The sequence below is a fragment of the Oratosquilla oratoria genome, chromosome 8, assembly GCF_046742065.1.
Source record: "Oratosquilla oratoria isolate Oo_2021 chromosome 8, ASM4674206v1, whole genome shotgun sequence".
Lineage (NCBI taxonomy): Eukaryota > Metazoa > Arthropoda > Malacostraca > Stomatopoda > Squillidae > Oratosquilla > Oratosquilla oratoria.
This window is the reverse complement of record NC_134784.1, coordinates 9,879,439-9,891,938: the sequence shown is the minus strand read 5'-3', so window position 1 is coordinate 9,891,938 and position 12,500 is coordinate 9,879,439. Positions and strand designations below refer to the sequence as shown.

The 12,500-nt window shown below is 39.4% G+C and overlaps 1 protein-coding gene across 1 annotated transcript in view; it reads left to right on the top strand.

The window, feature by feature from the left end:
• The window catches only part of LOC143027455 (xanthine dehydrogenase/oxidase-like), a 64,773-nt gene that overhangs the window by 49,150 nt on the left and 3,123 nt on the right, over positions 1 to 12,500 (top strand). Inside the window, exons 21-24 of the mRNA XM_076188742.1 lie at positions 3,329 to 3,446; positions 4,613 to 4,787; positions 5,600 to 5,679; positions 7,038 to 7,205. Coding sequence (XP_076044857.1) covers positions 3,329 to 3,446; positions 4,613 to 4,787; positions 5,600 to 5,679; positions 7,038 to 7,205 — 541 coding nt within the window. The remainder of the gene's footprint in view (positions 1 to 3,328; positions 3,447 to 4,612; positions 4,788 to 5,599; positions 5,680 to 7,037; positions 7,206 to 12,500) is intronic.

The window sequence follows — 12,500 nt, the reverse complement described above, 5'->3', positions numbered from 1 at the left end:
TGTAGTGCGGCTTGAGGCAATCGTTTGTCGATTATCGTTGAGCGATAATCGAACCGAGCAAAACGTACCTTTAATACTCTTCAGTGCTCTTCAGGAAGCCCTCGCTTTGTAAGGGCGTTCTCACACTGGACTATTTTTCCTTCAACTTCTGATTAATTGGTGGTTCCGCCCACCTCCAGAACTTTTTCCACCGTAAAATCACTATGGCAAACTATTTTGTTTTCACAACAAAAATACATAGAATGTCGTTTGATAAGCTGGAGGAAAATTAGTTTCCTCCAGCATATCAAATTTCTTCCCGAAAGCTGCGGGCTGTAAATCTGCTCCAACAGTCGGAGGAAAAATAGCCCAGTGTGATAAAGCGAGGAACCTGAGTTCTAATCCCCAGGGCAGAGACAAAAACGGGTACTGGCAATAAGGCTCATATGTAAGCAGTGCGTATGTTCATGAATTGTCAGGCACGGCCAACATGTTCCATATCATGATAGTTTTCTTTTAAAACGAAAACAGTCCTTATAAGGTAATCTAAAATATAACTCATTTTTTTTTTTTTTTTTTTTTTTTTTTTTTTTTTTCGTATGGAGAATTTCATCAGCTCATTTGTTTTTCTTCTGTAAGGGGATGGCCTAAAAGAAGCAGCCATTATGTTATTTGTCGGTAACATTTAGGATAAGTTAAACTGGCGGGACACTACGCTAGCATACTTCATTTGAGTAGAAACGAGATCCGTTACGATCTTTTGTTTTTCAAACTTCCAAATGTCAAATTGCTCTTGTGTCATATAGCCTGAAGCTGAATGAAGAACTAAGAGAAGTTAAATCTATAGGAATGCTAGACACATTGTTGAGATGTTCTGACGGAACTCTACAATATTGTAACTGAAGCCGTTTCTACCCAAACGAAGTTGCAAAAGCAAGTGGCATGCTAGCGAGAAATGCCTAGTGTGCCGCCACCTTTAATTTAGCATATAGTCTATGAATAGTTACTGAATGGGTGTACAGCCTTGTTTTTCTTCTGTAAGGGGATGGCCTAAAAGAAGCAGCCATTATGTTATTTGTCGGTAACATTTAGGATAAGTCAAACTGGCGGGACACTACGCTAGCATACTTCATTTGAGTAGAAACGAGATCCGTTACGATCTTTTGTTTTTCAAACTTCCAAATGTCAAATTGCTCTTGTGTCATATAGTCAGAAGCTGAATGAAGAACTAAGAGAAGTTAAACCTATAGGAATGCTAGACACATTGTTGAGATGTTCTGACGGAACTCTACAATATTGTAACTGAAGCCGTTTCTACCCAAACGAAGTTGCAAAGGCAAGTGGCATGCTAGCGAGAAATGCCTAGTGTGCCGCCACCTTTAATTTAGCATATAGTCTATGAATAGTTACTGAATGGGTGTACAGCCTTGTTTGCCAGAACAAGAAAAAGTCTTGGGAGGAAGACGCACGTAAACAAACATCGCAAGAATCTTTTGGACTCACCATCCCACTACCTCGCACTGGGAAGTGAGAAACCCTGTCAGTTGCAGCAAGCCGGTGTTTATTGTTTTTATTAATTTATTACTATTATCATCGTTTCTATATATTTTTTTTTTACAAAGGAAGAGCATACCGATGCTATGAATAGACAATGAAACGAAGAAACGAATAAGCAAGTAGACCAAACAATTGGTAGGCATTACGGCATATTGCTTAGGTGTTTATCTACGTGAATCTTAAAATTTTGAACCGTACTAAATTGCACTGCCTCTGCAGGAAGTTTATAGACCGAAATGAATAAGCAAGCGAACCAACATTTGGCAGGCATTCCACTATATTGCTTTGGCATTTATCTAAACGAATCTTATAACTTCGAAATGTACTACATTGCACTGCCTCTGCAGAAAGTTTATTCCATTTATTGACTACTGCCTCTGCATGAAGTTTATTCCATTTAGTGATTATTGTCTTTGCTGGAAGTTCATTCCATCCATAGATTAATGTCTCTGAAGGAAGTTATTCCATTCATTGACTACTACCTCTGTAGGAAGTTTATTCCATTCATTGACTACTATCTCTGCAGGAAGTTTATTCCATTCTCTAACTACTGTCTCTGAGGGAAGTTCACTCCAGTCGTTGACTACTGCCTTGACTACTGCCTCTGTAGGAAGTTTACTCCATTCATTGACTGCTGTCTCTTAAGGAAGGTTAATTTCAATCATGGATTCTACAGGAAGTTTATTCCATTCATTAACTATTGCCTCTGCGGAAAAGTTATTCCATTCATTGACTACTGCATCTGTAGGAAGTTCATTCCATTCACTAACTACTGCCTCTGCAGGAAATTAATTCTATTCTAAAGGAAGTTTATTCAATTCATTTACTACTGCCTCTGTAGGAAGTTCATTCTAGTCATTGGCTACTGTCTCTAAAGTAAGTTGATTTCATTCATGGACTACTGATTCTCTATAGGAGGTTTATTCCATTAACTAAATACTGCCTCTGCCAGAAGTTTATTCCATTTATCAACTACCGCCTCAATAAGAAGTTCCTTTCATTCACTAACTACTGCCTCTGTTGGAAATCAATTTAATTCACTGACTACTAACTCTGAAGAAAGTTTATTTCATTCATTGACTACTGCCTCTGTAGGAAGTTCATTCCAGTCATTGACTACTACCTCTGCAGGAAGTCCATTCCATTCATGGACCACTGTCTTTGCAGGAAGTTTATTCCTTTCACTGACAAACGTCTGTGAAAGAATTTTACTTCATTCACTGACTACTGTCTCTGCAGTAAGTTCATTCCATTCATAAACATACGGCCTCTTCAGGAAGTTTATATTATTCTGCAAGAAGTCTACTCCATTCGCTAACTATTGTCTCTACAGGAAATTTATTACATCTATTGATTGCTACCTCTGCAAGAAGTTTATTCCACTCATTTACTACTCCCTCTGTTGGAAGTTCATCCCATTTATCAACTACTGCCTCTGAGTGAAGTCTATTTCATTCATTGATTACTGCCTCTGTAGGAAGTTCATTCCAATCACTAACTACTGCCTCTGCAGGAAGTTCATTCCATTCATGGACTACTGTCTCTGCAGGAAGTTTATCTCACTCACTGACTACTGCAGGAAATTTATTTCCTTCACTTACTACTGTCTCTGAAGGAAGTTTATTCCATTTATTGATTACTGCCTCAGTAGGAAGTTTATTCCATTCATTGACTACTGTCTATGCAGGAAGATTATTCCATTCGTTGACTACTGCCCCTGCAAGAAATTTATTCTATTAATCGACTACTGCATCTGTAGGAAGCTTATAGATTCCGTGTCTCTTTTTTTTAGAATCCCTGGAATAACAAACTTTGATTTTGAGAAGAACGAAGGCCAACCATTTAGCTACTTCTCTTGCGGCGCCGCAGTCAGCGAAGTGGAACTCGATACTCTTACTGGAGACCACGAGGTGAGTCCTCCAAGGTCCTCCTTGGACAACTGTCTAGAATGATAGCTCTCGAGTATGAGAATTGAACTTTGTGTATGTGATTGAGAGTTGCCAACAAGTCTATCATACCAAACATCATGTGATGAAAGATCCTTTATCAATACGTTTCGCCTGTTATAGCTTTATCAAGTGCATCGTCGTGGTACTCTTATCTGAACATAGCTAGAAAGATACGGGGTGACGGGGGCAGGTCATTGGTGCCTAGGAAAGTTTAAGGAACAGAGGGAGTCTTTCCTAGGCCCCAACGACCTCCCATAGTTCCCCCGGTTCTTCCTATTTATTATCAGATGTGTGTACAACGACTATATACTTGATAAAGCTGTAACAAGCAAAACGTCGTTATAATAAAGGCTCCGTCCTCACATGATGTTTCTTTTGATAGGCTGTATATATTACAATACTATCTATAATTTCCCCCTATATGTTAATATATATATATATATATATATATATATATATATATATATATATATATTTCTCAGACTGATATTCAGTCTCTTTCAACTGGGAAATTACTGTCAGCAGCCTGCAAGAGAAGATAGATCACGTTTCTAGATGCTCGCATAGTCTGGATCGATGAAACGATGTGTTGCATGAAATGTGAATTAATATATTAGTCTAGGTTGCCCTGTTGATACCGTGTCGAACTCATGGGCAGGTGGTCGTGAGTTCGAGTCTTGGGGCTCGCTGCGGATTATGTCGTGTTGGTTCCCGACAGCCTTGGCCAGGTGGGAAAGTGACCCAATGTCGAAAAAAGGGTTGCTGTAACTGACATGGTTCTGCCCTACCAGGGGTTTCTCACTTCCCAGTAAGCGGGAGTGGGGTGGTGAGTCCATTATGAACAAACCACTTTGTAACTTATCCTTCATGTAAGGCTCGTTTCACACGTATCGACTCTTCGCCGCGCACCACCCACTACCCGACGTCGTGCTCTTAAATAACCATGGGTGTCTATGAACGTGTTCGTGACGTGTGAAAGCGTCCATAGACACCCACGGTTATTTGTGAGCACGACGCCGTGTCATGGAAGGTGCACGGTGAAAAGTCGATACGTGTGAAACGGTCTACCTCACACACAATGGGAACTTTTCATTCGGAATTTCTTGTGACCAGCACCCTCTCTTCAGGTCCTCCGCACGGACATCGTGATGGATGTTGGCGAGTCCCTGAACCCAGCCATCGACATCGGCCAGATCGAAGGAGCCTTCATGCAAGGTCTCGGGCTCCTCACTTTGGAGGAACTTCGCTTCTCTAATTCAGGAGTTCTTCTTACTCGAGGCCCCGGGGCGTACAAAATACCAGGTGGGAAACGGCACTGGTGGGTGTTGTTACTTGGCTATCATCTCCGTTTCAGCAGGATCTCCAACCCCAGGGAGCCAAACACGGCCTCTGGTCCAGTTTACAGATCACTCGGTGAAGAGATTTTGTGGAGTTGTCTTGAGTGAGTGAAAAACAATATAAAAAAGCCTCATGTGTGGTGATTGTGTTTTGGATAACTGGTGTATGGCTTATGCTGTGCTGTTACAGTGCTGGGTGGTGACCTCAGCTTTGGTGTGTCTTGGGAGTAATTTCTCCTCTTGGTTGATGTTTGAGGCTGCCTCGTGAGGTACTGGGGTAATCTGTCCAGTTAGGAGTGTTTGTTTTGTAAATTATGTGTGTGTATGTGTTTTTGAACGAAGTGTTGTGTTGTGGCGGTTCTGGGAGCAGGTTGATGTTTGAGCTCCTTCTAGCTAACGATTTTTTTTTTCCATAGACAACACTCTTAGGACACAAGTTGAGGTACGTTTTGCTCGGTCGATTATTAGCCTACCACAGCCAATCGCAGGTGACGCGCATCATAACTTGCATCATATTTGGGTAAACGGGTTGGTAGGTTCGGTTAAAATGATCAGTATCTTACGTTGCAGCTCGAAGCAAACCAGTCCCATTCGAGAACAAAGGATTAGTGTTCTAGACAATCGTTTGACAATTATTATGGAGCCATCAACGATCTTTGTTGAGCGATAATCCCAACTTTAGGATTTCTTCAACTCAAACAAGTGATATTTTTTTTTTTTTTTTTTTTAATGTGTTTTAGAATTTTCCCAACTCACACAATCGATATTTCTTTACAGGGTTCGATGACATTCCTAAGGAATTCAATGTATCTCTCCTCCGAGATTCCCCCAACCCAAAGGCTGTCTACTCCTCCAAGGTACGAAGGTCCTCACGATTTGCTAAAGATGACGGTACGCTACGCTAACATGCTTCCTGCTTTTGCTACTTCGTTTGAATAGAAACGTGTTCGGTTACGATCTTTTGTTTTTCAAATTTCCAAATGTCAAAACTCTTGCGTCATATAGAGAGAGGCTGAATGACAAACTAAGAGAAATTAAACCAATACGAATGGTAGACACATTGTTAAGATATTCTTACGGAAATCTAGAATATTGTAATCGAAGTCGTTTCTACTCAAACGAAGTAGCAAAAGCAAGTGGCATGCCAGCAAGAAATGCATAGTGTGCCGCCACCTTAAGTAAACATAAACCATTTTGAAACGAATAATCTTAAGGGAAATTGATAACGTCAAGATTTAAGACATTTGGGCATTAAATATTAATCAGATTAAATATGAAACAACGACCTCAAGCCGTCAGGACGAGGATTTGATATGGAAGTAGGTAGACAATTTCTCGAACCGCGCCATAAACTGGAATTCGTCAATCCATCAGTGAAACAAATTTCCAGCTTAGGTGGTTGAATGGAACGGACTATTTTTCCTCCAAACTCCAATTAATCGGCGGTACCGCCCACCTCCAGAACTTTTTTCGCCATAGATTCATTAAGGCAAACTATTTTGTTTTCCCAACAAAAATACATTGGACGTCATTTGATATGCTGGGGGAAAATAATTTTTCTCCAGCATGTCAAATTCCTTCCCGAAAGTTGCGGGCTGCAAATCTACTCTAACTGTCGGAGGAAAAATAGCCCATTGTGATAATGCTTTAGTATATAGTTTGAACTTTTAAAATTCACTCAGATAAATGAAATGTATCGTTTTTTTAATTTCATGTCGTTATGGACCAAAAGCTTTCCTGTCGGTATGCTTTATCACTGGCCGGGCGGGTTAGAGCGTCGTTACTTGCGGCTGAGGTTGAGGTGATGGCAGTTCGAACTCTGCCGCCAGCGAGTCGGCCCAAGGGCATAGTTCATTAAATTCCGCATTGCAAATTCCTTTGTACGGGGCAATGTCCTAACCTACTGCTAAGGGAGATTTTACGACGCTAAAATGGATCACTTGTTTTACCATTGTAATTCATCGTGACATTTTTTCTACATGTACCTTATATACCACATACCATACCATGTACCTTATATACCACATACCAAGACATCATGCCTGAGATTATCGATTAATTTACTTTCACAAATGTGCATACAGAATTAAATACACAATATACATGCATATGTGTATATAAACTGTAATCCTGGCAATAGCAACACATAAGACTCGTTACCTATCTTAAGCGCTAATGGAGAGATACCTTGTTTGAAAATGTTTACATCGCGCAGGCCGTCGGGGAACCGCCCCTTCTCCTTGCCACGGCCGTGTTCCTCGCCCTTCGTGATGCCGTGGCAGCTCGAAGGAAGGACTTCGGGCTGAAGGAGGACTTCCAACTCAATTCCCCAGCCACGGTGGAGCGACTTCGGCTGGCCTGCAAAGACCATCTTTCAGAACAGGTACCAAAAACCCTCTTTTCTTTCTTCACCAGTAATTCAATGTTCTTCGTTTCCTAGGTGACAATACATCTCTACTTAAGAACATAAGAATGAAGGAGAATGCAAGGCCTACACTAGGTATTTCCATGTCCCTTACCACCTGTCATCCCTATCTATACTCGTAATGTTATCTAACCTTTTCTTATTCGTAAAACAACCAATTGTTTCAGCGCTCACAACACAGTTACTAAGTCTAAGAACAAAAGAACATAAAAGTGGAGGAGACTGCAAGAGACGATCAGGCCTACGCTAGGCAGGTCCATGTCCCTTATCACCTGTCATCTCTATCTCTTTAAACAACCAATTGTTTCAGCACTCACTAGATGGTAAATAAGTCTAAAAACAGAAGAATATAAAAAATGAAGGAAATTGCAAGAGACTATCAAGCCTACACTAGGCAGTTCCATGTCTCTTACCACCTGTCATCCCTATCCATAGTTACCTCATCTTCCCTTAAAACAACCAATAGTTTCAGCGCTCACTACATGGTCACTGAGTCTATCCCATTCGTTAAGCACTCTGTTTGTAGACCATTTCTTTTCCTTTTTCAACAGTAATTAGATTTTCTTTCTCCTAAGTCCTATATTTGTTTCCTGGATGACAATACATCTCTACTGTTATTTTAGATCATATAAAACAAGTGAATAAACATCTGAGTGGATTGCGAAGTGTTATGAGAAATAAATATTTGGGAATGAATAAAAAAGAAGGTTCTATGAGGGCGTGATGGTACCCACGGTGCTGTTTGGAGCAGAGACTTGGAAGAAATAGAGATCAACTGTTTAAAAAATATGACAAGTGTTAAAACAGCGTTTCCCAACCTTTTCCGACCCTAGCACCTCCTGTAGCCAGGTTTAAGTAGTCTAACATTCCCTAAATAATATCTAGTTATTAGAATTAATTTTAGCATCCCAGGTTGGTAATGCTGTGTTGAAAGAGAGGATAGAGTGAGAAATGTGTAGGTGAGCTATAGAACTAGGGTGGAAAGAACTATCATACAAGGTAGACCAAAACCTGTTAATGTGGTTTTGGCATATTGAAAAAATAAAGTAAAATAAAATAAGATAAATGAATAAATAATTGAATAAAAATCAGAGTGGAAAGTAGAACTGGATGGAGTGAGCTTGTCAGGAAAACCGATAATGGTATGGTTGGATGGGATTGAGGGGAGAGAGTGGAATAGGGAAGTTGTGAACGAATGAAAGAGCAATCCAGCCTCATAAATAACAGTGAATGGATGGTGATGATGGTTTGTCATATGATGAAGCGGTGGGGGTGATCCAGCTTCTACTGTCGGGTTCTGCTGTAGAGGAGCTGTGCCTCGCTGCATTGTCCCGAGTCCTAGTGGCGTGGTGGGAACCAGGGATGACCCTTTGGCCCTGTTCACACTAGCGGTTTAAATCGCTGCGATTTGAACAGCGGCGGTTCAGTTACAATGTAAGTCAATGGAGGCTTTCACACACAGTTTTCCTTGACTTTGGTACCCCCGAGGTTCCCACGTAGTTGAAGCCGCTAGTGTGAACAGGGCCTTTATCCACAAGGTGGAAACACACTGAAAGGATTAAATTCTTCGGAAAGAACCGGCGCCTCAATCCTTGTGGTTAACGTCGCACCAGATAACACACATGTACACACACACACACACACACACACACACACACACACACACACACACACACACACACACACACACACACACACACACACACACACACACACACACACACATTTGTTCACAGTATCAAATGAGAGGTCGCCACCCACTTTTGCATTATCATGAAAATTGAGAAAAATGAAACATATAGAACGTTTAACATTATTCATTAAGGTTCATAGGAATAACAAGATAGTTATAACCAAGGACATATAACAATGATAAATTCTAAATATGATTCCAAGTTCTTAAACATAATTTTTAACGGGGGTAAAAGAGAAATAATTACCAAGAGATTCACTGTCCAGACTTCCCGCGTCACTGCCATAGACTTTACACATAAGATTCTAATTAATACTATTAGTTGAGTTAAATATATAAGCAGGGGTAGGAAGGACTTACTTTTTTACATGCGGCTCGAGGCTTAACGTCTTCCCTATAGCTCTTCCAGTCTTTCTCTTTCTCTCACGCTCCCAGAGCGTCCTAAATCACCCCTGATAGGTCCATAGAACCAATGTCTATGGAGTTTGAACCTGATTGGCCATGACAGACTAAACGTATTTGCAACTACACTTGGTGACGCTTCTCGCACTAATACGATGAGAACGTATTACACAATACCTTGAACTAATACATACATTTGATTTATATTAACAGAAAAATCTAATACTAAATCGGTTTGGCATGTTTAAAGAATAATACACAAAAATAATAATTCATCTTACCAAGCTAAACATGATTCAATAGAATATTAAGACGTCGACCCAAAACGTTTGGGTATCTCCCTACGCGTGACGTCTAAAACGTAACGCTCCATTCTCTGACGTCTTTTCACCAAAATAAAAATAAAAATAATATATTACATATATAGGATACTCATATATATATGGCAAAGATAGGAGTAGGAAACACAGTAGTCTTAGTGTGGGTTTATTCCTCATTAGTTTCACAGGTGTACTTATTCTTCATTCCTTTGAAAAAGCACACCTATGAAACTAGTCATGGATAACCTCAGACTATAATTCCTTTTCTTTGTCTGCTACATCATATATATATATATATATATATATATATATATATATATATATATATATATATATACATACATACATATACCAAGGCTTTTTCCCCCTTCCTTTGAAAAAGCACACCTATGAAACTAGTCATGGATAACCTCAGACTATAATTCCTTTTCTTTGTCTGCTACATCATATATATATATATATACATATACATATACACATGTATGTATATATATGTATATATATATATGCATATATATATATACATACATGTGTATATGTATATATATATATATACATATATATATATATATATATATATATATATATATGTATATGCTGGTACATTGTGACATATATGTATATATATATATATATATATGTATATATATCACAGGTGAGAAATGTAGTAACACATTTATAAATCACAACTAACACCACAGTCGGACGAAAGAAAGAGTTGCGTAAGCGGAACTATATATTTCGATTGCTACCTGCAATCCTCTTCAGTAGTACAAAGTGGCAGGGAGGAGGCTATCTTAAGTAGCAACCTCTTACAAAAGAAAGGGAACACGAGAAAATACAGAACATCACTGCCCCAGCCCTAGTTGACCTGAGGCTGACACGAGGTCGGGTCAGGGGGAGGGGGAGGAAGCTTGTTGACAATATTTTTGGTGATGAATAGTCCTGAAATGATGTCTGGGGTCCATTGACCCTTGGAAATATTCATCGTGGGCAGATAATCAATTAATGTTGATTCCACCATTTTCCTTCTGAACCCACACCCCGATTTGTAAATGAGATCAGATTTCTCCCAGTCCATCCGGTGATTAAATTTATCAACGTGTTGAAACACTGCTGAATTTATTTGGCCATATCTAATCGACCTTTTGTGTTCATTTAATCTTGTCGGTAGGTCTCTTCCCGTCTGGCCAATGTATGAAAGGTCACAATCTTTACATGGAAGGGAGTAAACACTCCCTTCCATGTAAAGATTGTGACCTTTCATACATTGGCCAGACGGGAAGAGACCTACCGACAAGATTAAATGAACACAAAAGGTCGATTAGATATGGCCAAATAAATTCAGCAGTGTTTCAACACGTTGATAAATTTCAAGGACAACAATGGTCTACCCAAACGTTACCAAATGGGTATAGAAGAATTAAAAAAACTAAGTAACATAATTATCACCAAGGCAGATAAAGGGGGTAAAGTAGTTGTTTTAGACCTAGACTCGTATGTTGAAAAAGCTATGGAGCTTCTTAATGATCAAAATACATACGAGAAACTCACCAAAAACCCCTTAAAAGACATGGCTGCCTCTTTTGATAAGCAAGTTCGTAAGATCACCACTAGTAAACAAGTGTCCAAACTTAAAGTTTTTACTCCCAAGCTCCCTTATTTTTATGGCCTCCCCAAGTTACATAAAGAGGGTACCCCATTAAGGCCCATTATTTCCAACAGGGGTTCTTGTTCCAGCAAACTCTCTAAATGGCTTGCGGGTTTATTATCACCATTTGTGGGCAAATTTTCCAATTCCCATTTGAAACATTCAGAAGATTTCATCCAGAAAATAAAGGAGATTAATATAGTAGGCCGTCGCTTATTAAGTCTTGATATTATCTCATTATTTACGAACATTTGTGTTGATGATGTTTTGTCCTTTCTAGAAACTAAGCTACAACCATTCCAAGACAAATTCCCCCTTCCGGTTTCCAATATCATTGCTCTTGTACGCACCTGCGTGTCATCTAATGTCTTTTCCTTTCAAAATCGGTTTTTCAGGCAAAAGTTTGGTTGTAGCATGGGTTCGAATCTTTCTCCTGTTCTGGCTAATCTTTACATGGAATACTTTGAGAGTGTTCTTCTTCCAACAATTAAACCCCCAGGTATGATTTGGTTAAGATACGTTGATGATATTTTCACTCTTTGGGATGAGAGTTGGGGTCCCTTTGATATTTTTCTAGATAAACTTAATAATTTAACAACCAACATCAAGTTCAAAGTGGAATGGGAAAAAGATGATAAAATCCCCTTTTTAGACATCTTAATCATGAAGAATGAGAATAAGCTTGCCTTTACTGTTTTTAGAAAGAACACTCATTCAGGTAGTTACCTCCATTTCTTCAGTCATCACCCAGATCACATTAAAAGGAGTGTAGCTTCGGGACTTTTTCTCCGAGCCTTTAGGATTTGTAGCCCCCAATTTTTAGAACACGAATTAACTTCCATCAAGTCCCAATTAACAAAATTAGCCTACCCTCATTGGTTTCTGGATAAAGCCCTTAGTCAAGCCAGAGCAAGTTTTTTCAAACACCCTTCCACTAAGTTAAAGAAAGAGAGACAAAATCCCTTAGTCATCCCCTTCTCAGAGTCCATCAGTCAATTGTCCAAGTTTCTTCCCAAAGAGAAAGTAAATTTAATTCATAACTACCCTAACACTATTAATAAAAAAGTTGTTAATGTTCACCAGAGGTTGAAGGAAGAACATATCCCAGGTGTTTACTCCCTTCCATGTAAAGATTGTGACCTTTCATACATTGGCCAGACGGGAAGAGACCTACCGACAAGATTAAA